We start from the raw sequence: 26,102 nt of genomic DNA on the forward strand, positions 1-26,102 counted from the left end.
TACTTGCTGCCATGTATCAGAAATATTTAAACATTATGAATTACATAATAGCTATTCATATATATTTCTTTGGCCAGGCTTGGTTCCATAGTACATGCTTTTAATTTAAGGTAGTCATTTAGCCAAGATTACTTTGTAGAAAGTTATTATTGCCCTTTGCCTGACTTGAAGTGTGTTTGTATTCTGGTCTCTTCATATTAGCTCATCGATTATTTGGGTTTTCATAGTAATTTGTTTAGGGCTTCCCTTACAGCTCAGTCAGTAAAGAATCTGCCTGCAGTGCAGGAGACCTGGGTTCGATTCCTGGATCAGGAAGATCCCCTGGAGAAGGAAATGGCATCCCACTCTAATATTCTTGCCTGGAGAATCCCATGGATAGAGGAACCTGGCCGGCTACAGTCCATGGGGTCGCGAGAGTCAGACACGACTTAGCGACTAAAAAGAGAGAGAGAAATTTATTTAATGAAATAGGTAGTTATGAAAATTCATGTCTGTTAGGAAGACGTTTATTTGAGGGGAAGGTGAAGTGTAAGAACTTGAGAGATTTGTGGTCTGAAAACTTTCTTTTTCTTCAGAGATTTGGACCAGGCAAGCATGGAAGCAGTAGTCTCACTCCTGGCTGGTCTGCCGCTGCAGCCTGAGGAAGGAGATGGTGTGGAGTTGATGGAAGCCAAATCACAGTTGTTTCTTAAGTAAATTTCAGTTGCCAGAAATAAAAAGCAAAAAACAAAGCCCCACACACAACAAAATGAAGTGTAATTGAAATAGCAAATGATTATATTTAGAAAATGGACCTCATTGCCTCATTATTATGACCATCAGCTGCTGTCTCACAAAATACAGCACTTTCTTGAAGCAATAGTCCCTATTTAGGGCTGGTAAAGGAAAACAGCTGTGTTTTGTGGTTTTTCTAGAAAATATTGACCAGTGAATTTTTATAGACAATAAAACCCAGATAACCTCATAAAGTCATTGTCTTAATTATTTGGACCACTAATTTTTATATTCTGAAAATTAAACGTGATACATTTAACCAGGAAGCATTGCATCTATTTGGTACTTGTGTTATGAAATATGTACTGGACTTGATCAGGATAAAGTCATATTCAACACAGAATACTACCTAATGAGCCATGCTGGCTGATTACCCCTAAGACTAGAGAGAAGCAGATGCTAGAGCCACTCGTGATGCACACGTGATGGTTTCAGAATGTCTGATTAGCTTTCTAGTTGATGTGTGTGGCCTTCATGGGTTAAGGGTCAGTATTTTTATTTCTCAGGTATTTCACATTGTTTATGAACCTTTTGAACGACTGTAGTGAAGTCGAAGATGAAAATGCACAAACAGGTGGCAGGAAACGTGGCATGTCTCGGAGGCTGGCATCACTGAGGCACTGCACGGTCCTGGCAATGTCAAACTTACTCAATGCTAACGTGGACAGTGGCCTCATGCACTCCATAGGTGAGATAAAATGAAAGGTTCATAGAGAAATTTAAAACCTAGGGAATCAGTATATAAGAAAAGTGAAATTACTTCAGAAAGACCATGTTAGTAAATTTGCATCTGTCTGTCCACATCAGGCTTAGGTTATCACAAAGATCTCCAGACAAGAGCTACGTTTATGGAAGTTCTGACAAAAATCCTTCAACAAGGCACAGAGTTTGACACACTTGCAGAAACGGTATTGGCAGATCGTTTTGAGAGACTGGTGGAGTTGGTCACGATGATGGGTGATCAAGGAGAGCTCCCTATAGCCATGGCTCTGGCCAACGTGGTTCCCTGTTCTCAGTGGGTAAGTTCATTGAGTTAAGAGGAGAAGCCCAGTGCCTGACACAAAACAGATGCTTCAGAATTCATTCAGTGAATTATTTTTAAATTGAAGTATGTATGCTCAGTCATGTCCAAGTCCTTGTGACTGTGGACTGTAGCCTGCTAGGCTGCTCTGTCTGTGGGGTTCTCCCAGCAGGAATGCTGGAGTGGGTGGCCGTGCCCTCCTGCAGCGGATCTTCCCAACCCAGGGTTAAATTGAAGTATAGTTGATTTATAATGTTTTGGGTATACAGGAAAGTGATTGAGTCATATGTATATGTATGTGTGTGTGTGTATATATATATATATATATAATTCATACATCTTTTTCAGATTCCTTTCTATTATAGGTTATTACAAGATACTAGGTATAGTTCGTGGTGCTATACAGTAGGTCTTTGTTGTTTATCTGTTTTATATATATTAATGTGTATCCGTGAATTGAGTTAATTGCTAAAACTTTTAGAGCTAGAAAAGCTTTAGATATTATTTGAGTGATTTTCAGCTGTGGAAAGTGATTGGCTCTTTTAGCCCTCACAAGATTTCTTAATTATGAAGATCTTAACTTCTCATATTTAAGGTAAAGTGAAACTCCTTACCTGACCCACTGAAAAATTCTGTCTGAACACTCATCGAAATAAAATTAAAATCACTGATCTTGTCTGGTGTCTGCATTTGGTAAATGAGATAATTAGAAATAAATCTCATATTCAGTTAGTAATGCTAGAACTAGAATTCAAGGCTTGTGCCTGCTTACTACCTCTAGTTCAGAACTCTTTTGTTTTTTTGAAGTGTTACACAATTTTTTAAAACTTCAGCACTCTTATTTGCATTTGAAATTATGACTTTGCTTGTTTTAAATACAAAAGACATAATATGGCTATTTGGCATCTCTTAATAAAAATTTTTCTAAAACCATATCATTTTTGCTAACAGACATGCTAAACATTATTGAGTTTGGGCTTCCCTCGTGGCTTAGATGGTAAAGAATCTGCCTGCAGTGCAGGACACCCGGCTTTGATCTCTTGGATGGGAAGATCTCCTGGAGAAGGGAATGGCTACCTACTCCAGTATTGCGTGGAGAATTCCATGTACAGAGGAACCTCACGGGCCACAGTCCATGGGGTTGCAGAGAGTTGGACATGAAAGTGTTAGTTTCACTTTCACTTCATGCTACATACTTGAGAAGGGTTGTCCCTTTTCATGTTAAAAAGCTGTTTATTCTGTACCAAAAGTGATTTCAGCTTAGCAAATTACATATAATAAGGTAATCTGTTGTTGCCTGTAAATATGTTTCTGCTTAAAAGCTATAGGATCTTACTCTTCATACTTAAAGTGAAACTCAAGACTCTTTACCTTTAGCCTTTACAAGGCTCTATCCAGCCTGGGCCCTGCCTCTTCTCTCACATCATCTTAGGCCGTTTTCCTTCTGGCTCACCAAACTTCAACCCCACTGGCCATCAAATAGATTAAGCTTATTTCTGCCCTTGAGCACCCTTGCTGCTGGTGCTGCCGCCTACAGTGCTTATTCCCTGGCCTTTTGTTATTCAAGTTTCAGGTCAGATTTCACTTTCTACTGAGGTTTTTTCTGGTCATCCAATCAAAACCTCAGTCATTTTATTCAATTGCTTGTTATATTTCCTTTGCAGCATTTATTTACTGTGTGAAATTATTTTGTTTATTTGATTGCTTGTTCTCATTCCACCACAACATGAAGTCCATGAGAGCCGAGCCCGTGTCTGTGTTGTTTACTCCAGTAGTTCTGGGTCTTGGAGTAGAGCCTGACGTATAACCATGACTTAGTAAGTGATTGTTTAATGAATAAAGATGGAATCTTACTTGTAGGGAGTTAGAAAAAGGAAGGTATTGAAATCTTCTTGAAGGCTAGCGTTCGTTCACAAATCTCCATATGTTTTGAAAATGGCTATTCTAAAACCTTTTAGCACCTACTTATAATTAGTACTAAAAATTCTCAGTAATTTTTTCAGTAAAAAAGAATCAAAGTCCAAGAAGCTTTAATCACTTTGTTTTCTTTCAGTAAATAGTTTCTTACATGTTTTATATATGTATTTTTTAGATTCTCATTGGTTGTTTATGTGTTTTACGTTAAGTGGACTTTTTTAAAAAGAGGACTTTTATATTAAGTCAGATCTATTAGAGCTATATCTAAAGGAGAACAAATTAAAAGATAACTTCAAAAAATTTTAAGTCTGTTTTGTAAATTTAAATTCTGATGCTTAAAGGTTTTTAGAATTTCACGGGGGAGGGATTAGAATGGAAAAAACGTTTAGCACAGCAGTCTAAAAATAGTTCTATTTTGTAACTAAATTATCTCTGATAATTATTCTTGGCTTTAAAATGGAATCTAGTCAATTATGTATTATGTAACCATGGGAAGTATAGCAGAATATTGGATCTTATTTGGCTTCCAATTATCTGTGGTTAAGAGTGTTAAATTTTTTTCCTTTGCTTAAATAACAGATAATAGTAATCCTGAGACCAGACAAGAATTAGAGGAGCTATAGGCCATGAACCTGACTTTGTTGTTAGGCCATCTTATTCTGGCTACCTCATTCTCTGTAAATCACTTCCCAACTTTTGTGGTTAAACAATGATTTGCAATCAATTCATTTTTCTTATGTGTGCAAAAAATTATTTACTGTGGGGAATTTTGAGGGTTATCATTTAGGTACTAGATGGGAATTAGTTATGCATCCCCACTTCGTATATACATTTGGCTAATCTCCTGGTTCTGAATGCACTGCTTAGGTCTTTTTCCTGTCTTGCTATAAATCCTGTAGTTTCTCCATTTTTGTTGTTTCTTTCCTAACCCATGATAAATGTTCGCTCAGTTTCCCTGACCATAGGAGAAAAGAGTAGAGCCCCGTGGTCACCACAGTCTTATTCACTGTCATTGATTTTCTAGAAAAGTGATCTGTTCATATCAAATTCTCTGTCATCATCTTCTGTTGCTACTTTTCCTTCGTTATATCATAGAATTTGAGCTGAATCCTGGATTTTTTCTGTCTGGTGGTAAACCTTTGGCCTCTCTTACCTTCTTATCATTTAATTCTTAGAATTAATAGCTACTGTAGGTGTACAGAAGTAGTCATTTATCATAGACACATGTACATGGATAAATCCCAGGGGAAAAGTTAATCGGTCACCATATACCTCAATTCAATACCTCAATTCAACAGGTGGTTATCAGCTTTGAATTTGCCTTTCAGTTTCCTGCTTAAGGAAAAACTGAACTGTTTACACTAACACAATCTTACTCTGTTGTCAGGATGAACTTGCTCGCGTTCTAGTGACTCTGTTTGATTCTCGGCATTTACTCTACCAACTGCTCTGGAACATGTTTTCTAAGGAAGTAGAATTGGCAGACTCTATGCAGACTCTTTTCCGAGGCAACAGCTTGGCCAGTAAAATAATGACCTTCTGTTTCAAGGTTTGTATCCATTTATCTTTTTTGAGGGCGGAGAGGGGAATGCAGAGGTATGCCAGACAGTGATTATGTACAGAATATACACAGCAGAATGTCTTTTTAAATGCACAGTGTTTGAAGGAGGCATAATAAATTCTCCCTGTGTATTTCTTTAGGTATATGGTGCTACCTACCTACAGAAACTCCTGGATCCTTTATTACGGATTGTGATCACCTCCTCTGATTGGCAGCATGTTAGCTTTGAAGTGGATCCTACCAGGTTTGTTATCCTCTCATTCGTAACAGCTCTCCATTTTTTTCATTACCACCACCTGAGCAAAGCCCTCATAATTTCTCCCCTTGATTCTTTAAAAGTTACACACAAATACATTTTTCTTAAAGAAAAGCACTAATAACATCTAAGGTATCTTTGGCTATCACCTCTAGAGACAGCACTGTTACTAGTTAGGCTGTTCTGTCCTTTTTATAGTGTATTTGCATGTATGTATTTCTAGTTGTAGAAACTATATTATAATGTGAGCACTTAATATAAATGTAACATTATATATATGGTTTTGCAACTTTTTTTTAACATAACCTTATGTCTTATTAACATCATTGTCAGTGTAGAAAGATTATGAATCTTATTCTTTTTAACTGCTGTTTAATGTTTTGTTTGGTTGGGCAATATAATTTATTTAGCTAATATCATATTAATTATCTTACTAATTCCATTGACTTTTGTAGTAACTTTCTAATTATTGTCCTAGCATTGTCGGTGTTTTTTTTTTTTTTTTTGGCAGAAACTATTCTGAAACCTAAATTTTGTTGGTCACTTTCTTCTCAGAAACCATTAGTTGTTCCCAACTGACTCCAAGAAAAAATACAGTCATCTGACTATAATCTAGATCACTGCTTGTCATTCTTTCATGTCATCTCTGTTCTTTAACTCCAGTGAAATATGCACTTTACACATTTTTAAAGTGACTTGACACGTGGGGCTCACTGGGATTAGAGTTGCCTAATAAGTAATATTCCCTTTTCCCCACCTAAGCTCAAAAACAGAAGGGCAGAGGGAGAGAAAAGGCGGGAGGGCAGCACCCAGCAATCAACTCTTTCCTTTATTTCTGATAAAAATGATTAAAAAGTGGGACTTTAGATCTTGTACACACAAGATACATATAGGCTTGCTAATACTTCACCTTGAATTAGAATCTTCCCCATCTCTTGCACAGCTGGGTAACTACAGGCATGCATCACAGGCTGGCAAGCTTTTTATCGAAAGTGGAGAGAAGACCAGAACATATCTTTTCTGTAGGCAGACAAAATTAGAATGGAGTGGATGGCACTGAATTGAGCATACTTGACTCTTTTTTTTTTTAATCCATCTCACCATTCCTCCTATAATGAGGAGTGACTTGGGAGAAGGGAAAGAGGCCAAGGGGTAATGCAAGGTGTGTTTTTAAAACCACCATCTCTGTGAAGCTTTCTGCCTGTCCCCAAATGCCACCCAGATACACAGACTGCACATGAACAGAGAAGCTATATCTCTTTCATCTTCTGCACCATCATTGTAACACTGAGTTGTGATAAAGTGTTTTATGAATTTATCTTCCCCTGGACTGTTGACTCTTTTACATTTCATGTCTTCATGTCTTTCTATGAGTATTTAACTTATCTGGCTTACAGTTGATATTTCATAAATATTTGTTGAATGAAATGCTAGACTGTTATGTTATGCTTGCTTTCTCTAAGCCACATCGCTTGTCTTTCAGTTAGGACCCTAAAAATTGTTTTATTTTTTATTTTCAGGTTCAGAGCTTCTTGATGGTTTCTGTTCCTAAATAGTTTTATTTGGCAACTTTGTATCAGTTGGTGTTTGGGGCTTTGCCTCTGCTGAAGTGTCAACTATAGTAACTAATCAGCTGTGGCACCTAAATTAACCAGTTATTGTTGAAATACTTCAGTAGTTGTAGTTTAAAACTTCAAAGCAATGTTCTTTTAATGTCATCTTGTATTTTGTTACCTTTAAGCAATTTTACTTGCTAAAGGGTAAAAAATTACTTAGAGAGTGAACTAACTGCCTGAAAGAAATCTCCTGTACTAGGTAAATGCTTCAGTACAGAGAAGAGAACTAGATTACAAACTTGCTATATTCAGGTTACTTAAAATCAAACTGATGTTTTTCTGACATGTGGAGAGCTTAGAAGTTGACACTCCTATGTTCACAACAAGAAAAAGTTGAAAACAGAAAATCAGCAAATCATCTTAGATTCATCAGAGAATTGAAGGGCAATAAAGGGAAAACACTAGAGTGACAACCAAATTCAGAAAATCACATTTTACAGGGGGAAACTACTGCTGGAGTCAGTAACTGGTAGGAATGCTTAGACTGTAATTGACAAATTACTTGAGGTAGACTGTGGGTTAGTTTAAGAAACTCGAGAGCGCCGTCTGTCTGAGGCACCCACACTTTGTGAGTTTGATCTCTAGAAACTCTTCCAGATTCTCATGCTGAAGATTGGAGAAAAGTCCCTTTGTGCTTTGGGCAGGGAAGGGAGAAAAGTAACCATTTTGGAATATGCCCATAGTGTTCTGTTCTCTCCTACAAAGGCCTGCCTTCGAGGGAAACTACCAGAGCCTAATCTGACCTATAGAATGGGCAGCTACCCAATTCCAGCTTCCTCTAGCCTTCTTGAGTCACATAAGAGGAGAAAAATAGCTAAGAAATTCTTCTGAAGGTCACAGCCCAGGGACTCTGGCCCAAGAAAATAATGGAGATATAAACATAAGATTGTAGACTGCTTCCCCTCCCTAGGAGCTCACTACTACATCAGTAGGACTCCAAAGTAGTAATAGTGGGTTACAATAGAGAGCTGCAAAACAGACACTCTAAGAAGAAATTCCTACGGAAACCCAGACAATTCGGTAGAAGGACACTGGAAGAAATCAACACCTACAGCAAACATGAAACGTAAAACACAAGCCAAGTCCTAGCCAGATGAACATAGAATCTTCCGCTAAAGACGTCTTTCATCTCTGTTCCTGCTACCCATTATGTCTTGGATCTTTTAACAAAAAATTACAAAGCATACTAAAAAGCAATAAAAATCATAGTCTGTAGAGACAAAGCAAGCATAAGAACTAGATTCAGATGTAACAGATTTTGGAATTACCAGATTAGGAATTTAGAATAACTATAATTACTATGTTAAGGGTTCTAACAGAAAAAAGTGGACAACATGCAAGAACAGGTAGGTGATTTAAATAGAGAGATGGAAACTCTAAGAAAGAGTCCAAGGAAATGCTGCAAATCAAGAACATATTTATAATAGAAAGGAAAAATGCCTTCAGAGGGGCTTTATCAGTAGATTGAACACAAATGAGAAAAGAATTCAGTTCAGTTCAGTCAGTCAGTCGTGTCCGACTCTTTGCAACCTCATGAACCACAGCACACCTGGCCTCCCTGTCCATCACCAATTCCCGGAGTTCACCCAAACCCATGTCCATTGAGTCGGTGATGCCATCCAACCATCTCCTCCTCTGTCGTCCCCTTCTCTTCCTGCCCTCAATCTTTCCCAGCATCAGGGGCTTTTCAAATGAGTCAGCTCTTCACATCAGGTGGCCAAAGTATTGGAGTTCCAGCTTCAACATCAGTCCTACCAATGAACACCCAGGACTTATCTCCTTCAGAAAGGACTGGTTGGATCTCCTTGCAGTCCAAGGGACTCTCAAGAGTCTTCTCCAACACCACAGTTCAAAAACATCAATTCTTCAGCGCTCAGCTTTCTTTATAGTCCCACTCTTACATCCATACATAACCAGTGGGAAAACCATAGCCTTGACTAGACGGACCTTTGTTGGCAAAGTCATGTCTCTGCTTTTGAATATGCTATCTAGGTTGGTCATAACTTTCCTTCCAAGGAGTAAGCGTCTTTTAATTTCATGGCTGCAGTCACCATCTGCAGTGATTTTGGAACCCAAAAAAATAAAGTCTGACACTGTTTCCACTGTTTCCCCATCTATTTCCCGTGAAGTGATGGGACCAGATGCCGTGATCTTAGTTTTCTGAATGTTGAGCTTTAAGCCAACTTCTTCACTCTCTTCTTTCATTTTCATCAAGAGGCTTTTGAGTTCCTCTTCACTTTCTGCCATAAGGGTGGTGTCATCTGCATATCTGAGGTTATTGATATTTCTCCTGGCAATCTTGTTGCCAGCTTGTGCTTCTTCCAGCCCAGCATTTCTCTTGATGTACTCTGCATATAAGTTAAATAAGCAGAGTGACAATATACAGCCTTGACGTACTCCTTTTCCTGTTTGGAACCAGTCTGTTGTTCCATGTCCAGTTCTAACTGTTGGTTCCTGGCCTGCATACAGGTTTCTCAAGAGGCAGGTCAGGTGGTCTGATATTCCCATCTCTTTCAGAATTTTCCACAGTTGATTGTGATCCACACAGTTAAAGGCTTTGGCATAGTTAATAAAGCAGAAGTAGATGTTTTTCTGGAACTCCCTTGCTTTTTCAATGATCCAGGGGATGTTAGCAATTTGATCTCTGGTTCCTCTAACTTTTCTAAAACCAGCTTGAACATCTGGAGGTTTATGGTTCACATATTGCTGAAACCTGGCTTGGAGAATTTTGCACATTACTTTACTAGCGTGTGAGGTGAATGCAATTGTGTGGTAGTTGGAGCATTCTTTGGGATTGGAATGAAAACTGACCTTTTCCAATCCTGTGGCCTCTGCTGAGTTTTCCAAATTTGCTGGCATATTGAGTGCAGCACTTTCACAGCATCATCTTTCAGGATTTGAAATAGCTCAACTGGTATTCGGTCACCTCCACTAGCTTTGTTCATAGTGATGCTTTCTAAGGCCCACTTGACTTCACATTCCAGGATGTCTGGCTCTAGGTGAGTGATCACACCATCATGATTATCTGGGTCATGAAGGTCTTTTTTGTACAGTTCTTCTGTGTATTCTTGCCACCTCTTCTTAATACCTTCTGCTTCTGTTAAGTCTATACCATTTCTGTCCTTTATTGTGCCCATCTTTGCATGAAATGTTCCCTTGGTATCTGTAATTTTCTTGAAGAGATCTCTAGTCTTTCCCATACTGTTGTTTTCCTCTATTTCTTTGCATTGATTGCTGAGGAAGGTTTTCTTATCTCTCCTTGCCATTCTTTGGAATTCTGCATTCAGATGCTTATATCTTTCCTTTTTTCCTTTGCTTTTCATTTCTCTTTTTTTCACAGCTATTTGTTAGGCCTCCTCAGACAGCCATTTTGCTTTTTTGCATTTCTTTTTCTTGGGGATGGTCTTGATTCGTGTTTCCTGTACAAAATTAGTGAACTTAAAGATATGTCAATAGAAATTTTGAAAACTGAAATGCAAAGAAAAAGAAAAAAAGTACATCTTATCAGAATGTGTGGAAGGTAGTGAAATGTAATATTTAGAGCATTAAATGCATATATTAGAAAAGGAGGATCTAAAATGAATGGCCTAAACTTTCACCTTAAAATAGAGAAAGTTCAGTATAAACCTAACTGAACAGAAGGAAAGAAATAAAAATTAGGTTAGAAATCAATGAAATTAAAAACAGGAAACCAATAGGATAAATAAAACCTGATTGAAAATCAGAGGGAAATTTTTTTATACACACAAACACTTAAATAATTGAATACGAAGCTTCATTATAGATCAGAATTAATGGAATAGCCAATGAGTTATTGGCATGTGAGAAGCAGGAGGGCTTAGATCTTTTACTTTTAGAGGGACATTGGAAAGAGTCTGAAGCATACCTGCTGGTGGTATGCTTTTTTTTTTTTTAATTAAGAAAAAGTTCCCACAAAGACTAGACAAGAATGTCAAGGTTTCTAAGACTCTCTTCTGGCCCTATTAATAAATTGTGAGTTTTTTCTTTCATACTACAAAGCTCCTATGCCTTCCATATTTCAGATTCGACTTATTGTTGTAGCTTCTTAAGTGATCTCCCTGCATAAAAATCCCCATATCTCTTTTTAGTTCTCATGTATCCCAAATTCATTTTCTGCCTCTGGCTTCCCTGCAACCTTTGCCATGTGAATTAATCATGTCTCTCTCTGGTTTGCTATTTTTGTCTTTTATATCATCGAATAATTGTACTTGTTACTTGGTGTGTACTTGTCTTTCCCCTCTTTGAGAAACTCAAAGGCCAATTACTGTTGAATCCTCACCATGTGGCCTTAAGATGGCAAATAGTAGATGCATGGTAAATATTTATTGGATTGAATTGAGTGCTTGCCCTGCCTTCCACTTTCTGAACTGCCCTTCTTTTTGCCTGTGCAAATTCTCTCCCTCCTTTAGAACTCATGTAGCCCATGAAATCTTTCCTGCCCATAGTCTACATTCATTTCTAAACTCTTACTGTATCCATATGCTGCATTACATGGTGAGCTGCAGGGAATCTGGAGTGGTGATTTCAGTCTCCCAAACTTTTATGTAATACGTAAACTAGTATAGAATAGGACATTACTAGTTAAGAGATTGACAACAGATATTTACTCGATGATTATTTTGGTAAGGTACCTTGCTAGTTTTTAAGAGGACAAAGATGAATACATCCTTCAAGGAGCTTACAGTTTTGTAGGGGAGATAAGGCATGTAACAAGTAGTTAAGTACTGACTGTCATAGGGAATGTGTTTTGAAGAGTTCAGATTACACCAGTTGGGCAGCTCTAGTAAAGGTTTGTGGATTTGACAGCCATGGGGTATAATTTACTCTTTTGTGGTGCTGTGCTTAGTTGCTCAGTCGTGTCCGGCTCTGCGACGCCATGGACCATAGCCCGCCAGGCTCTTCTGTTCATGGGGATTCTCCAGGCAAGAATACTGGAGTAGGTTGCCATGCCCTCCTTCAGGGCAAGTGAAAGTCGCTCAGTTGTGTCCGACTGTTTGCGACCCCATGGACTATAGAGTCTGTGGAATTCTCCAGGCCAGAATACTAGGGTGGGTAGCCTTTGCCTTCTCCAGATCTTCCAAACCTGGGGGTGGAACCCAGGTCTTTTGCATCACAGGTGGATTCTTTACCAGCTGAGCCACCAAGGAAGCCCAAGAATACTGCAGTGGGTAGCCTATCCCTTCTCCAGCAGATCTTCCCCACCCAGGAATCTAACTGGGGTCTCCTGCATTGCAGGTGGTTTCTTTACTAACTGAGCTATCATGAATCTTCCCAATTTAAACCTCATGAAATAGGCATTATAGTTATTCCTGTCTAATTGATGAAAAAAATTGAGCCTCAGAGAGATTAAGTACCTTGATCAAGGTCAATAAGTGGTAGAGCTGAAATTTAAACCTAGTAAGTCTGCCTTCTGAACATCTGCCTTTAATCATAGCACCAAGACTTTAGAATCATACAGAAGAGGGCCTTTCCTGTCAGTGCAGTGGTTACTCTATGCTTCCATTGCAGGGAGCATGAGTTTGGGGTGAGGGAACTAAGATCTCACATGCTGCATGGGGTGGCCAAAGAAATAAATTGAGTCGCTCAGTTGTCTGATTCTTTGCGACCCCATGGATGGCAGCACGCCAGGCCTCCCTGTCCATCACCAGCCCCTGGAGTTCACTCAGACTCACGTCCATCGAGTCAGTGATGCCATCCAGCCATCTCATCCTCGGTCGTCCCCTTCTCCTCCTGCCCCCAATCCCTCCCAGCATCAGAGTCTTTTCCAGTGAGTCAACTCTTCGCATGAGGTGGCCAAAGTACTGGAGTTTCAGCTTTAGCATCATTTCTTCCAAAGAAATCCCAGGGCTGATCTCCTTCAGAATGGATTGGTTGGCTCTCCCTGCAGTCCAAGGGACTCTCAAGAGTCTTCTCCAACACCACAGTTCAAAAGCATCAATTCTTCGGTGCTCAGCCTTCTTCACAGTCTACTAGATGGACAAAAAAAAATTTTTAATTAAAAATCCTGTATTAAATTTGTGAAAATATAGGAGGATAATTGGGCTTCCCCGGTGACACAGTGGTAAAGAATCCACGCCAGTGCAGGAGATGCAAGAGACATGGGTTTGATCCGTTGGTGGGGAAGATCCCCTGAGAGAGGAAATGGCAATCCACTCTGGTATTCTGCTGAAAAATCTCTTAGAGGAGTCTGACAGGCTACAGTCCATGGAGTTGCAAAGATTAGGACATAACTTAGTGGCTAAACAACAAGAGTTTTTATACACAGTTCTCAAAATTGCCTTTTTTTTTTTTAAATGGTTTGTTGAAATCAGGATTCCAGAAAATTCTCAACATTGCATTTAGCTGAATATCTCTTTAAGGAGTCTCTTTTAAAGAATATGTCTGTTAGTTTGTTTGCTTTTAACTGGTTTTGCTTTTTTTTTTTCCTCTTGGTAGGTTAGAACAGTCAGAGAGCCTTGAGGAAAACCAGCGAAACCTCCTTCAAATGACTGAAAAGTTCTTCCATGCCATCATCAGTTCCTCCTCTGAATTTCCGCCTCAGCTACGAAGTGTGTGCCACTGTTTGTACCAGGTATGCTTAAGGTTAGAGATTACCATTATTAGTCCACAGCTACATTTAAAAGAATGCTTTACCAAAGAGGGGTTTAGCTGCTAAACCAGCTGCTGATAGTGGGTGATTGATAATACTGAATCAGTTTGGATGAATACTACATTAAGAATTGTTTAAATTGGCTTTAAAAATACAAAGTAGTTTAATGGGGTACTTTAAAAATAATACATTTTCCTTGCATTGAGAACAAGTTTAAAATGCACCAATCTACTGGGTATCGTAGATGTGATTGAAGTTAGATATGTTACACAGTTTTTGTTGCTGATTTTATCTTTTACCTGAATTATTCATGGGGTCTTTCACATATGAGGTCAGTCTTTTCCTTGCTTTTTGTTTTGTGAAATGCTTAATCTCTGATTTTGATTTCTTCTCTTAAATTAATTTCTTAAATTAATTTCTTCTCCTAAATTAAACTCTATTGGGTTTGTGTCAGGTTTCCCCAGGACAAGCTGATGTTTATTTTATATAGAATGCTACTTAGATTGCATCATCATTCACATCCTAGACTTTCAACACTAGAACTGCAAGTAATGCTTCTGAGTTCAGATGTTCACAGTCATCCCCTACTTGCTGAGGAAATTACACCTGTGTTCTATTATGGCTTCCACAATATTTTTGATTGGCATATGCAGCTTCAGAAATGGTTTAATCACTCCAAGGGAGATGAGTGCAAATCCACATTAGCCTGTTAAAACTGATTCTGGAAGAAACATTAGTGGATCTGGAGTTTGGGATAAGGTCAGGTGTAGGATAAAGAATTCATGCATTTACCAAAACCCATACCTTTTGTGTCTTTTTCTTTGCAGAGTTATCCCCAACCATTTGTTTTTAGCACAGGGCTTCAGTTGCTTGGAGACATTAGCAAGATCAGTGAAATCATCATTTTAAAAAGCTGTTTCAGGCTGCTCTGTGTGAATTTCCCCCCCACCATTGCTATTTATAAAGATGTATCTGCTGTATCTATAAAAAAATGTTTCATCATATTCATAGATAATGAAAAGCATACTTAGCATTAAAACTCTTTTAATTCATCATGACTTTTCTTGCCTTTTTCAAAATAGCTTGAGGAAGCTTAGGAGAGCCCCATATGAGTTTTGCAGGTAGTTAAATCTGAAACCAGAGGGTAGTTTATAGTATGAAATCTAATTTAGTAAATAACGTCTTAAGTTTGGGCATTATTCAGGTTTCTCTTTAAGTCCAGTTCAGTCCTTCTTCTGTTCATAAAACTAGGCAGACTAGAAATGGTAAACATATGTTAAAAATAGTCTGGACCAACTTCTTGGTTGGCCTAATAATAACTTTTCAGAGAACAAATGAATTTCTAAAGTGGCAGGGGCTTTGACTTTAGTTGGTTAAAAGTGATTGACTACAATTAAAAGAGTATTGACTACCTGGTTACATATATGGTCTAGTAGATGTTCATAGAAATTCTTCATGTAGTTGTCTCCCTAAGAAAAAAAATTTTGTATCATTAGCAACCTTGGAAAAGGAAAAAAGAACTAAGTGCTTGGCACTTAGTAAGTACTTAGGAAATATTTAATGAAGGAATAAATTACCCAATTCCTCCCACCCAAGTAAACAAGATTCTTGCCAACTTTCATAGTTAGGAAGGGAAGGAGGTAGTAAAAATAATGCAGAAAATAAAGCCAGGTGATAATTGGTGGCTTATTAACCACTATGTGTTGTGCTTTTTAAAACATTCCATAATACAGTATCCCATATTACAACAGACCCGAATCATTATATTAAAATTTCACATACAATTATTCTTCTTAAGAATATTATTTAAATGTTAGTGCAGTTTTTGGAATTGTTGGATAAACTTATTATTGGAATGTACAGTACTATAGAGGATAGATGTGCTATGTTATTTATAAATAAGGGTTTGTTTTTTAATAAGTGACTGATAATGGGAAATTTTACATTTGCTAATTAAAAAAGAAAAATAAACTTAGATCTCAAGATATTCTTTCATTGAGTCTCCTTGCAAATGTAGTTTTTCCCCTTAGTTTGCTCTTTTATTTTTATTCATCTTCCATCTTCTGGCTTTTCTTTGCCCTTTTGACTTTGGCAGTAACATAATGGTACCTTTGTACTTTTATGTTCTGTTGGGAGGGATAGTAGTCCATTGTTTTTTTTTCCCTCTAGTAAATATGTCTCCTGCTTTGGGACCTGCTAGGGAAAATTTGAAAGCTATGTGAGTACATTGCTAGCTAATAAATTTCTCTGAGCTTTAGGTCTTTTTACTGGAGTTAGTATTTTTGACTGTTAAACCTTTTTAAAATCATGCTTTACCTAGCTCTTTAATTTTATATGCCTCCTTACTTAGCGGTCTGGGTTAAGGTTATATTGGAATGGCCATGTGTTAGATTTATAACTGAGACATTTTTTCATGTGTTTATTTCTACTTTCATCCTGATAGTTTTGGAATAATGAGAAAGTATTCCCAGAGTGGATATTTTCTTAAGTTGTGGTGAGAGAATTCTGAGAAAGAGCTAAATATAATTCTAAACAAATGTCATGTTTTCCTGGCAAATCTGCTTCTCCAAACAGTAGTTTACAGAAAAAATTTAAGGCTATAATTGCTGGTTGTATACCATGATTGAAAACAAAAAGTGTACAAAACTGCATTTTTGTGATAAATTGGGTTACTAGTGCTTTTAGTCTAAAGTTTGAATCAAAGCTCTTTGAGATAAGGACTATGTCTTCTTGTTTGCTATCTTCCAGTGCTTAGAATGGGTATCTAGCAATTAGGTGCACAGTAACTACTTGGATGAGTGAATGGATGGATGGATGTACAAATCAAACTAACTTTAAATCTCAAGTTACGGTGTTGAATCACAGAAATCCTGGAATAAAATGCCTTGTATGGGTAGATTGAAGAATTCTAATTTGTTTTCAAAATATTTTAAAAGTAATTTTTTTTAACTTTTAATTTTTTGTTGGGAGAGAGAAAACAATTATTCTTAGCAACGATTAACAACATTATGATGGTTTCTGGTGAACAGTGAGGGGACTTAGCCATACGTATACATGTATCCATCTCCCCTAAACTCCCCTTCCATCCAGGCTGCCACAGAACATTGAGCAGAGTTCCCTGTGCTGTACAGTAGGTCCTTGTTGGTTATCCATTTCAAATATAGCTGTGTGTATGTGTCCATCTTTTAATTTTAATAGAGCTCCTTGGCCTAGAAGTGACTCTGAGAGTTGAAACCAATATGTTTCTGGATTTGAGAGGCTTTTTGGTGATGGTTTTTTGTTTGAGACATTCTGATAAATGGTGAAATCTGTGAAAAATTTTAAGCAGGCTTACAGTTTTATTCTATGATTTTCTCTGCAGTTTCTTCACTTTGATATTAATGCTTATTTCTAGTTGAGCTGATAACATTCTTTTCCCAAATGTTGCAGAGCTTTTAACCTTCTCTGGTTAGAACTTTCTCAGGAAGCAGCCTGCAAACAAAAATAAGTGAAATTTTAAGAGTAATCTTTCTTAAAAGAGAGAGACTTTTAACTCAGAATCTCTAAAGTGTATTTTTCTATTATGTTTAGTCATTTAATGTTTATTTTTTAATCAGTAGTATTATGAGTTCAGTATCAACTATTGAAAAAAGAACTTTTAAGTCAATTGAAGGATACACAGAGAAGTATATATAAATATATGTAGATCAAGAAAAATTACATAGACACATAGAAGTATTTTTAGAGTATGATCTACTTGTAATGAAAATTTTATATAAAATTCATCAAAAGCTAGGAATTAACTGAAATGTAAATATTAAATATCCTCAGTTCATTTGAGGAGAAATTTTCTGTGATTTATAGCCAGAAATAGTAGATATGATTGTCTCCACATTTCTTGCTATTTATTTAGTGCTTTGGCTTAAAGACATAATAAAGATTAAAATCCAGAAGTAAAATTTGTCCCTCAAAATTCAGTTGATTTCTAATTTTTTGTTGATTCCATTTGTGTTACATTTTGATCGTGTAATTTTATGTACAAGCCAACATTGTTTTTGTTGCTGTATGTAGTTGGTGCTGTGACTTGTTTGTGCTCATCTCTGTTCTGTAGGCAACTTGCCACTCCCTACTGAATAAAGCTACAGTAAAAGAAAAAAAGGAAAACAAAAAATCAGTAAGTTTGGAGAACTTTTTTTTAGCTGTTTCTTTCAAAGCAAAACAAAAAATCTTTTGCTGTTTGTTAAGAACATCTTCACTTCAGCCTATTTGACCTTCACTGTAAAATCATTCTACTAATTCTGGCACAAAATAGCTTTCATTTCAATTAACCCTGGAATTAAGTTACATTGAAACATCTCTGTGTTCCTTTGGTTTGATTTATCCCAAAGGCATTTTGGGGGGCATTTGGTGCATTTGATATCCCTGGTCTAATTTTATTATTGTTATTTTAAAAATTATAAATGAATGCAAAAGAAACTTAATTTCAAGGCCTTAGGAAATGCTGACTCTCTTCATTCTTGCTTCTTGTTTGCAGGTAATGTGAGTGATTTAACTAGAGATGAAAGTTTTTCTTAATTGCTAGAAGTACATAGAAGGAAACTGTCACTTTCTAAATCTTAACTAAAAGTAGCTAAATTTTATTTTTCATTTAGATTTTTATCTGGACAGGATTTAGATAATTGTTCTTAGCTTATAAAAATTCTTATGGTGAAACAAAACCACTTTTACCTTAGAGAAAATCTTTACAAGCTATTGGGACTGAGAATATAGTACTTTTGAAATAAAGAAAAGCAATGAGTCTTTATTTATAGAGAAACACCTCATTTGCAAACATGATACTCATGTACTACCTGCTTCTGTAAACTTGCCCTAATTTAAAAGGAAGAAAATTATGGTAGTCATAATTATTTTCTTCTGGCAGATGAAATTTGTCTAAAATATTAACATGCATTCATTTAAAATTTGCCATTATCTGTCAGTATGACTGATCCTTATCAGGCTTAGTATTACCTTTGTTCATATAATCCAAATGAATTTAGAGAAAGATGTAAAGAAAACCTGCAGGAGTCACATAGATAGTTTACTTTATTTATTATTTTTTTAAGATAGTTTACTTTAAAAGGTAAAATTTAGTATATAGTATTCATCTGGTTTCACCTTTCATTTTCGTCTGAGCTTTACCTTCAGTAAATTTCTGTTTTAAATTCAGAACTAAATTAAAATTTAGAAACATATGCTTTTATGTACATTCAGGAGATTCTTTTTTGGGTATGTTATGTAAATTTGGTCAGCTGTGAGCAAATAGATTGGATTGGATGGCCATCTTGCTTAATAAAAACATTTCTTTCTAATGCTTCAGCCTTCTAATTCTCAGCGTATGTGGATTTAACATAATATACACCATCACTGTTGAAATTAATTTACTGTTTCTAACACTCTTGTTCGGTGTTTACTAATGCCATTTTGTAGTATATTACATAAATTAAAATTCAGGCTTTCTCTGTTTCTGGAGCATGTTTTCTAGCCTTCCTAACATTGCTTTATTTATTAAGATTTTATCTACAGTTGTTCCTTGAAATGTTTTTTTCTACTAGTGTTATTTTCAGATTTCAAAAAAATGTTTCTGGGTAACACCAAGTTTTGGAATGCATTTCTCAGCACAAGTGATATGAGGTCCTTGTGGATATTTTAGAACACATTCTGAAGTGTGAAGACTGTGTAGTTATTATAAACCTAAAATGTTGATTTATGGAGTTGTTGGCGTAACCGAATCTAATCATCTTTTTAAAAGCAAGTTAACTTTCTTTTGGGGTCTATGTACCATAGATTAGAATATTTAAAATATATAGAGAAGGTTCTGGCTTCTATTATGTAGCTGTGTAGCCATAGATAATTCTCTTTATTAAACTCAAACATGTACTGTATAATTAGATTTCCTTTGAAGTTATTAACCTAACTTACTTAGATAATTAAAGATGGATGGGTTGTGACCCTCTTGCTGACGTATAGTGTATGACTACATTTATTTGTAACCTGTGGTTCACCTTTTATGAGTAGGGGGAAAGTAAAAGGGCCATTTGACTGATAATGGCTTCTGCATACAGACTGGCTCTTCTTTGGCCTTTTATGCTGCAAGTTTTTTGGATATAAATTCGATTTTTACAGGTTAAAAATAAAAACAGTTTGAATATGTATATGTTACGAGGTAAAATTATACTGATGTTAATTAGTGGTGACAGGAAAAGAAGTTTTTTAATAAATTAATTCATAAAACTTGTTGAGCATTTTTATAGATATTGATTGTTTTATCAGATTTTAGTTCCCAAAATATACTGTCACTGATGAGATACATAATTATATGACACGTGAAATAAGGTGTGTTCTTGTAGTGTGGATACTCTGAGTTCTGACATGAATGACTTTTGAAGATGTGGAAGATAGTGAAGATGTAGTATCTTTCATAAGTTTTACAATATTTCTTTTGGGAAATGATTCCCTCAGACAGTCGTTAAATTCTGAGATTGAATAATATTGAGTAAACATCAGGTATAATTGTGAGTCACACTTTAAAAACTTTTCTCTCCTGGAAAAAGCCAGTAAACAGCTACTCTAAAAATGCATTTGAAAAGAGTTCTCCATGTGCATATAAGTGATTGATTTTTTTTTGAGACACTTTCTCAGCAGGTTAGTATTTTATAATTAGTTCTTTGGAAATCAAACTCTTGACTTTCACTTCTTTAAAAGCCTTTTCAGGATTTTAATGGATTAAACTGAACATAAGCTATTCTTTTAAAACAACCCTTTTGCAATGAAATATAAAGCAGTTTTTAATTCCCTCCCTTTTTGCTAGCTCAAAAGCTTTAAAAATTTCTAGGTTGTTGATCTCTTTTTTTTATGTTTTAAGATTAAAATTTATGAGTTCTGAAGAAAACAGTAGCCGTGGTGGTCTGTGAACATTCTGAAATTAGATGAAGAATTTTATCTGTGCAAAAATAAACATTATTATTTTTTTCTGTTCCTACTCCCCAGAAGGTTAAACACAGTACAACAGTGGTAAAAGCACTTGAATTTTCTTCTGAATTCTGTTTCTAAAACTGTATTTTAGCTAAAAATAGCTATAAACCAGTATTGAGGCTTTAAAGCCAGCCTGCTAAGGCTGCTGCACTGAACCTCCTTCACCAGCTCCTCTGACGTGTAGGGTCGTCATCCTTCTCGAAGTAGCATAGCACTCAGAGCACTGTAACACCAAGAAAGCTTTAAGGCGAGAGTGCGTTAGTTACAGCTCACCCCTGCTATCACCTCTCGCAAAGGTTTTCTTAGCTTAGAAAATCATTCTCTAAAGTCCTAATTTTACTGCCTTCCTGTCAAATATAATTGAAAATTATTTTGAGATTTTAGACAGTGAACAAGAACACAATTTAAATGTATACCACATGAAGCACTGAAGAAAATAGAATGAAGTGAAATAATTCTTACTCTTTTCCAGAGTTATAATCTGGACTCATGAGCCGTGTGAATTCATGAAAAGAAGTGTTACTTTACTGAGGCAGTGTGAAGAAAACTAGAGCTCTGTGAGATTCTGCACCTAAGTCATATTTTCTCATTTCCCCGCAATAGCCTTTGAAATACAGTTTTATCCTCAGAATCCCAGAACACTGAGTTGGTGTACTGTGGCCTTGTAGTTAGTCAGCACTGCTTTAAGCAGCAGGTAACCACGCTAAGCATGAATAGTTGTTTAAAAGACCCGTGGTGGATTCATGTCAATGTATGGCAAAACCAGTACAGAATTGTAAAGTAAAATAAAAAATAAATAAATAAAAATTAAAAAAAAAAGTAAATATGTGTGTTATCTGTTAAAAAAAAAAAAGTGAATTTCAGAATAATACAATTTTCATATGTTAATTTAAAACAGGACCTACTAGGAGAGATAGGAGCTGAGCACTTTCCCAGTCTAATTTACCTTGAAAGTGGAATATTTTATAAAAAGAAAATAAATTCACGTGAAATGTTGGGCTCACATTATTTTTCAGTGTGGGCAACCATTTCTTGTATCTTTAACTTTTTTTATTTGACAGAATTACAAGTTGAGGTACTCATGGGGATTCTCTCTTTTAGGCTGGTGGGATCCTTTTTTCTTTTAAGTCCCCAAGAATTCCCATTCCTCCATGGTTTAAATAATAAGTAGGTCCTTATATTATAAAGCATTGTGATGAAGAAAAAGAACTGGCAATAACGTTACTTGTAAGTAAGTTTTTTCTCTTGATAGGAATCTAAGAAAACTAAGTTTTATTTTGTATATGGCAAGCATTTTGCTCAAGAAATTCAATTGTACCTGGTATACAACAAAATGTAAGTATTTACTATTAGGTATTGGATTTTTCAGTGGTATGCTGTTGAAAATTTAGCTCTGCCTTACAAGAGCTGACCAAACTCTCGTGTCTCTTAATCTTAGTAAAATATGATAATTTTTGTGTGAAAAGTTATTCTGCTTTTGTTGCTCAACAAACCTTCAGTATAAACAATGATGATAAAATTAATATCTTTTTTCAGATCTCTTCTACAGAACTCATCTATGAGACTTTTTTTTTCCCTTAGAGACCTTCATTGTGATTTTAAATGATAGAGGGCAAGAATTGAGGATAAATTTTTGTTTACTGATATTTTGGGAGTAGGAAAAATTATAAATGTACTGTTTACAAGGACTGGTCTATTCAGATTCTTTGTGCAATCTTTCTTCCCATTTTCTTGTTTTAATTCAAACCATGTACTCAATCCTCAATTCCTTGTTTTTAGGTGGTTAGCCAGCGTTTCCCTCAGAACAGCATCGGTGCAGTAGGAAGTGCCATGTTTCTCAGATTTATCAATCCTGCCATTGTCTCACCATATGAAGCAGGGATTTTAGATAAAAAGCCACCGGCTAGAATCGAAAGGGGCTTGAAGTTAATGTCAAAGGTGAAGAATCATTTTGATAATATAACTATTTAGAGTTTCTCTTCCATAAATTTTCAGTTTTTTTATTCACTGTATTCTCTCTTAATTTTTGAAATGCCCTGTGGTTTTCCCTTACATGCTTTTGTTTTATTTTTATTTCTTTATATGATAAAGAAATTCATGAGACTGTTACTGATGGAACATCTTATCATTTGAGAATATTTTAGCAAATGTCTTCTGAAGATGGTTTTCTGTGTAATCATTTTGGAAATTCCAAAATGGAGAACAAAATGTATACTATATTATTTTTCAAAACACATTAAAATTTTCATGTCTGTTTTTATATGTATAAATATATATGTGTTTATATAATTATATTTAGGAAAGCATAGAAACAGAATGATCAATAACTGATTTTAATCACCAATAGAAATTGTATCAGTGAGAAAATTAATATTTTTTAGAGTTAAACGGATGTGTAGATTTCATAAATAATCAGATCCTTTATAACCTTATTTTATTGTTTAGATACTTCAGAGTATTGCCAATCACGTCCTTTTCACAAAAGAAGAGCATATGCGGCCTTTTAATGATTTTGTGAAAAGCAACTTTGATGCAGCACGAAGGTGAGCAGCCTGCTACTTAGCCAATTGCTCTGTTTGGATCAGATACTTTCAGTGTCACTTAAGTCCATGTACTTGATCTAGATGGAACTCCTTTGTAGGTTTTTTCTCTTGAGGTCAAGAACATAGTTAATCTTATTTCACTATAAAAGACATTAATGAAGTAAAGTGATATTCTTTGTAATTTGGTGATTTCCATATTTAAAAACCAAGAGAGATGTTTGACATAGCTACTAAAGTAAAGGATTTGAGTTCACCACAAGATGGAGGAGAGGTAGAAGGAAAAAGATTTCTTTCAGTAAAAACTAAAACCAAACTGGTACAGATAATGCATTATAGTGTATCATCACAATTTTTTGATGTTAGAATATTTTTGATACTTTAATTTGGAAATGTATGTAAACTAAAAAGTTACTCTTTAAACCAAGTAAAGCAAATGCATAAGATTTTGTTCATTAGTAATTGGACAACTGTTGGAAGTTTTGTGATTTTAGAAAACTTGAGTTCTGCTCGGTACCTATAACTAGCTAGTTGCTTCTTTTTATCTCTGAGTTGTTGATTTGGTAAAGTAGGTTTAATACTGTACTTAACTGTGAGTTGATTTTAGAGAAACATATGAGATAACTTATGAGAAAGAATTCTACTTTTCATACAGTGTGAATCTAATTGATTTGACTTATAGTCTAAGCTATACTTCTACAACTCTTTTAAAAAATATTTATTTTATTTTATTTTATTTTTACTTTATTTTACTTTACAGTACTGTATCGGTTTTGCCATACATTGACATGAATCCGCCATGGGTGTACATGAGTTCCCAATCCTGAACCCCCCTCCCTACAACTCTTATAATTTTTCATTATAGTTCATACTAACTTCTTTCTGATTGGAATTTAAAAGGTATATTATTGGACTGTAAATCATACTGGAAAAAAAATGAATGTCAGCATAGGATTCACATTCTATGTCTATCCACAGAAAGATTGACTACCCATAGAAAGTTAAAAGAACAAAGATTCTGATCCTGACTTTGACCTAACAAGCTGTATAACTTTGGGGAGGTCTTTTGTCTTGTCTGGGCCTCCATTTCTTTATCTGTAAAGTACTGATAGATTCTCATCTATCTAAATTTTGTTGTCTGACTTCAGAGCCTACTTTGAAGCTGAAGCCAGGTATCAAATGGAAAACCAAGTTTCTCCTTGTCTCTTCTTTTTTTGTTTATAGTTACATGTGTGAATAAAACCTCCATATTTGTCATATCAGTAATTTCACAAAGTTACTTCACATAAATTTAATTCAAACATAGATATGAGTATATCTGGTTTTTGAAATTCTAATAACTTTGCATTTTTGAAGGTTTTTCCTTGATATAGCATCTGATTGTCCTACAAGTGATGCTGTAAATCATAGTCTTTCCTTCATCAGTGATGGCAATGTGCTTGCTTTACATCGTCTGTTATGGAATAATCAAGAGAAAATTGGCCAGTATCTTTCCAGCAACAGGTAAGATTTCTCAGTCATGGGGATATTGAAAACTCTCACTTTAAATTGATAAAAGTATTGGTCATGAATAATGCCTTTTACTTTGTATCTTCTTAGAATAAGAATTATGATTTTTAAAGAGTAATGTAGACCTTTAAAAATATGTAGGCAAAAGATTAAGTCATATTAATTGGTCAACAAACCTATGTAGGTATTGTAGACATTTTAAAAAAATACTAAAGCTAAGAGGGAATTCTCTGGCAGTCTAGTGGTTATGAAAGACTCTGCACTTTCATTGCTGGGGCCTGAGTTTGATCCCTTGTGGGGAAACTAAGAATCTACCCAAGGAAACAAAAAATTAAACTGAGAAATCACGAATTAGCCTTTTGGATTTTTTCTGGCTTGCAAACATAATATTACAACAAGCCACAGAGAAGTTTAAATTTACTAGCTCAAATGAGTCTTGGCATCTGAATTTAAAGAGCAGCTTAATTCTTAGGAAGTTAATAATTAAAACATTGCTGCTGCTACTGCTGCTGCTAAGTCAGTTGAGTCGTGTCCAATTCTGTGCGACCCCATAGATGGCAGCCCACCAGGCTCCCCTGTCCCTGGGATTCTCCAGGCAAGAACACTGGAGTGGGTTAAAACTTTGCTATTCTATTGCAATTCTATAGTAATCCCATTTGTGATACTCTGAAGTACATGCAAATGAAGTTTTACATAGGCAGTACTTAATAATTGAAAATTATTAATTTGGGAATTGTTTCATTAGCTGTTTTTAGTTAAAGTCTCTTGTAGCCTGAATTATTTGCTGTCCTTTCTATAATCGTTACATATGTTTACAGTGGTCCAGATTCTTATGTATGAGTTCTCTTACAAAGGTCAAATGAGTCCAGATTATTTTTAAATTCCAATAAAAATGGTTTGCTTATTCATAGAGAAAGTAGAAGACCATAAGGAGGGAGATGCTTCATCTGTGTGGCACTTAAAGTGGAACTTTTAAATGCAAACATTCTTTTATATGCATCTTTTAAAATACAAACTTATATGACTTAAGTACATATTCATGTACTTTAGTACCAGTTTTTTTTACAATTTTTTTTTAAAAGACACATTTCAAACATACAAAAAAGTATTGACTATAATATAACAGAAATCCATGTCTACTGCCTATTTTTAACATTTTTTATTTTGTTGAATTACTTCAGATCTTTATAACATTTTATTTCTGGGAGAGAAAAAGATACAACTTCTCTCTTGTGTAACTGACAAGAAAAAGAAAAGTATAGGTATAACATAGGTACATATAAAACAGTTTTGTGTGTTTTAAAA

At 35.6% G+C, this 26,102-nt stretch overlaps 1 protein-coding gene across 8 annotated transcripts in view; it reads left to right on the top strand.

The window, feature by feature from the left end:
• NF1 (neurofibromin 1) overlaps positions 1–26,102 on the top strand; it is a 244,679-nt gene that overhangs the window by 116,545 nt on the left and 102,032 nt on the right. For 6 of the 8 annotated variants that reach the window (XM_040243973.1, XM_040243976.1, XM_040243974.1 and 3 more), the window contains exons 25-34: positions 576–692; positions 1,281–1,462; positions 1,582–1,793; positions 5,100–5,261; positions 5,414–5,517; positions 13,602–13,737; positions 17,846–17,908; positions 22,528–22,686; positions 23,194–23,291; positions 24,645–24,791. In XM_040243973.1, the coding sequence (XP_040099907.1) occupies positions 576–692; positions 1,281–1,462; positions 1,582–1,793; positions 5,100–5,261; positions 5,414–5,517; positions 13,602–13,737; positions 17,846–17,908; positions 22,528–22,686; positions 23,194–23,291; positions 24,645–24,791 (1,380 nt within the window). The remainder of the gene's footprint in view (positions 1–575; positions 693–1,280; positions 1,463–1,581; positions 1,794–5,099; positions 5,262–5,413; positions 5,518–13,601; positions 13,738–17,845; positions 17,909–22,527; positions 22,687–23,193; positions 23,292–24,644; positions 24,792–26,102) is intronic. The other 2 variants (XM_040243979.1, XM_040243980.1) reach the window with 1 other exon arrangement.

The sequence above is a fragment of the Oryx dammah genome, unplaced genomic scaffold (genome assembly GCF_014754425.2).
Source record: "Oryx dammah isolate SB20612 unplaced genomic scaffold, SCBI_Odam_1.1 HiC_scaffold_8, whole genome shotgun sequence".
NCBI lineage: Eukaryota > Metazoa > Chordata > Mammalia > Artiodactyla > Bovidae > Oryx > Oryx dammah.